Source organism: Capsicum annuum, unplaced genomic scaffold (genome assembly GCF_002878395.1).
Source record: "Capsicum annuum cultivar UCD-10X-F1 unplaced genomic scaffold, UCD10Xv1.1 ctg56376, whole genome shotgun sequence".
In the NCBI taxonomy this organism is placed as follows: Eukaryota; Viridiplantae; Streptophyta; class Magnoliopsida; order Solanales; family Solanaceae; genus Capsicum; species Capsicum annuum.
Window position 1 is genome coordinate 1 of NW_025864775.1, and position 2,003 is coordinate 2,003.

At 38.3% G+C, this 2,003-nt stretch overlaps 1 protein-coding gene across 1 annotated transcript; it reads left to right on the plus strand.

Moving 5' to 3' along the window:
- Positions 1–290: 290 nt before the first annotated feature.
- LOC124893248 lies at positions 291–1,251 on the plus strand. Its single transcript, XM_047404307.1, has 3 exons — positions 291–542; positions 653–714; positions 836–1,251. Exons 1-3 carry the CDS (start codon positions 401–403, stop codon positions 989–991), a joined length of 360 nt encoding a protein of 119 aa, XP_047260263.1. The 5' UTR covers positions 291–400; the 3' UTR covers positions 992–1,251.
- Positions 1,252–2,003: the final 752 nt, after the last annotated feature.

The following is a 2,003-nucleotide window of genomic DNA, read 5'->3' on the forward strand; positions in this document are numbered from 1 at the left end:
ATTTTCTTGAACACTAGCACATTTGGTGGACGTTGAAGACATTCTGGGTATTGCTGTTTGTAATTTCTTGTACTGTGTTTGCTTTGTTTGACAGTGGTTTCTTGTGAAAGTTTTGTCATAATTGAACACAGCTTAGGGTTTTACTTTTCATAGCTATTTTCTACTTTCTTTCTGATAATTTGTTCGGTTTTTGCTTTGTTTCTTGCATGAAAATGTAAGTTCTTTTTCCCCATTTTCTTTTTTGGGCCAAGGAAGGTGAGTGATGGGGGGTCTTTTGTTTAATTCATTCCAAATTAATGTGAAGATAATGTTTGATAGAATCTTATTGGGAAGATAAAGTGTGTGAATCACATTCAGCAGAGTGGGAGAAAAGGTGAAGAAATTTAAGATAGGATTTTGAATGATGAATGATAGCTTAGCTAGAGAAATGAATGAGAGACAACCTCAAAGGCCTTGTGGTTGTGTGGGCATTTTCTTTCAGCTCTTTGATCGGAACCATAGATTTACCAAGAAGCTGTTTCCAAGGAAACTGCTTTCACCAGGTTAGCTACTACTACATTCCACTCATTTTTAAAGAAGAATGGTTAATTTCTTGAAGGTGATTCAAGCTAGAGGGGGAAATTATTTCTTTTTTTGTGCTGCATTCTTATAGGTTGCTTGAAACAAGATTCAAAAAAGTTTGGAGGGGATGAGAAGCAGCCAAAGCTTCGTTTGGTACACATTTCTTGAACTATAATCCCACATTTCGCTTTCTTTTTCTTCTATTGTCTCAGATATTAGCCTGACAAGAAAGTTTTTGTTTTTATTGTTTTTGGTTCTTGTATGAACAATGTAGATTGCTGATGAGAACAGTGGGGGTTTTCCAAATGCAAAGAATGATGGAATGACCGATACACGTTATGAAAGCAAGCGCGAAATGAAAGCTCCAAGTTTGGTTGCTAGGCTCATGGGTTTGGAATCGATGCCAGCAGGATCAGGAAGTAAGCCCTAAAAGGCTTCAGCTTCTGAAACTTGGAGCAATGTGGCAGACAAACTTGGTGCACGACCTGGCGGATCTGATAAAGAAGATATGGATTTGGAGATGGCCGAAATAAAGAGTTCAGAACCAGGTTTGCAAAGGTTTAGAGCTAAATGTGCTCTCACTTATCCTACTAGATATTTTTCTCCTTTGGAAGATGAAGCAGATTTAGTTGGGAATTCACTTGATCACCATTCAACTGACAGCTACCTCTCCAGCAGTCCCAATAGTATCTCAAGTATGGTCCCCGATTTGACATTTTACTAGTTCCATACTTCCTTTCTTTCCCTCAAATACATAAATTAAAAAATAAGACAACTCTGAACTTGGATTTCATGTATCCATGCTTCTAATAAATGTGTTGCTTGTTTTCTTCCAGTGTACAAAGTGCTAGCTGAATCAGTGGACTCTGTTGATGATGAACCACTCTTTCCAGAACCTGATAGAGATCTTTCGGATTGTGAGACCTCATTATCCACCAGGAGGAGTTGCAGAGAACTGATTCATAACATTTCTGGAGTGCTCAGCAAGATTGATCAGTTAAAAGGAAGCAAACTCTGCTATGCAAAAATGGTTATTTTGAATGCGGAACTCATATTTGGAACTACACCTCAACAGTAGGCTCTACCTGTAGAGGATGGGTTCTCTGTGAGCCATTTTCTCCTCAATGAACATGAAATGTTTTTGAGTTTTCTGTGGATGGCTTTCGGTGAGTTGCTTGGCTGTAATGACCCAAAATAGATGAATCCGCTTAAAGGAATCGCCTTTGATTATCTATTAGAGTACCTAGACTCAAAATTTTCTCCAATCTTTGATTCTGGTTTCCGAACCTGTACCAAACTACCATCAAGTATGACCAAAGAGATTCTGATTGCTGATATTGTTGATTAGGTCGAAGAGTGGACACAATGAACATGAAATGTTTTTGAGTTTTCTGTGGATGGCTTTCGGTGAGTTGCTTGGCTGTAATAACCCAAAACAGATG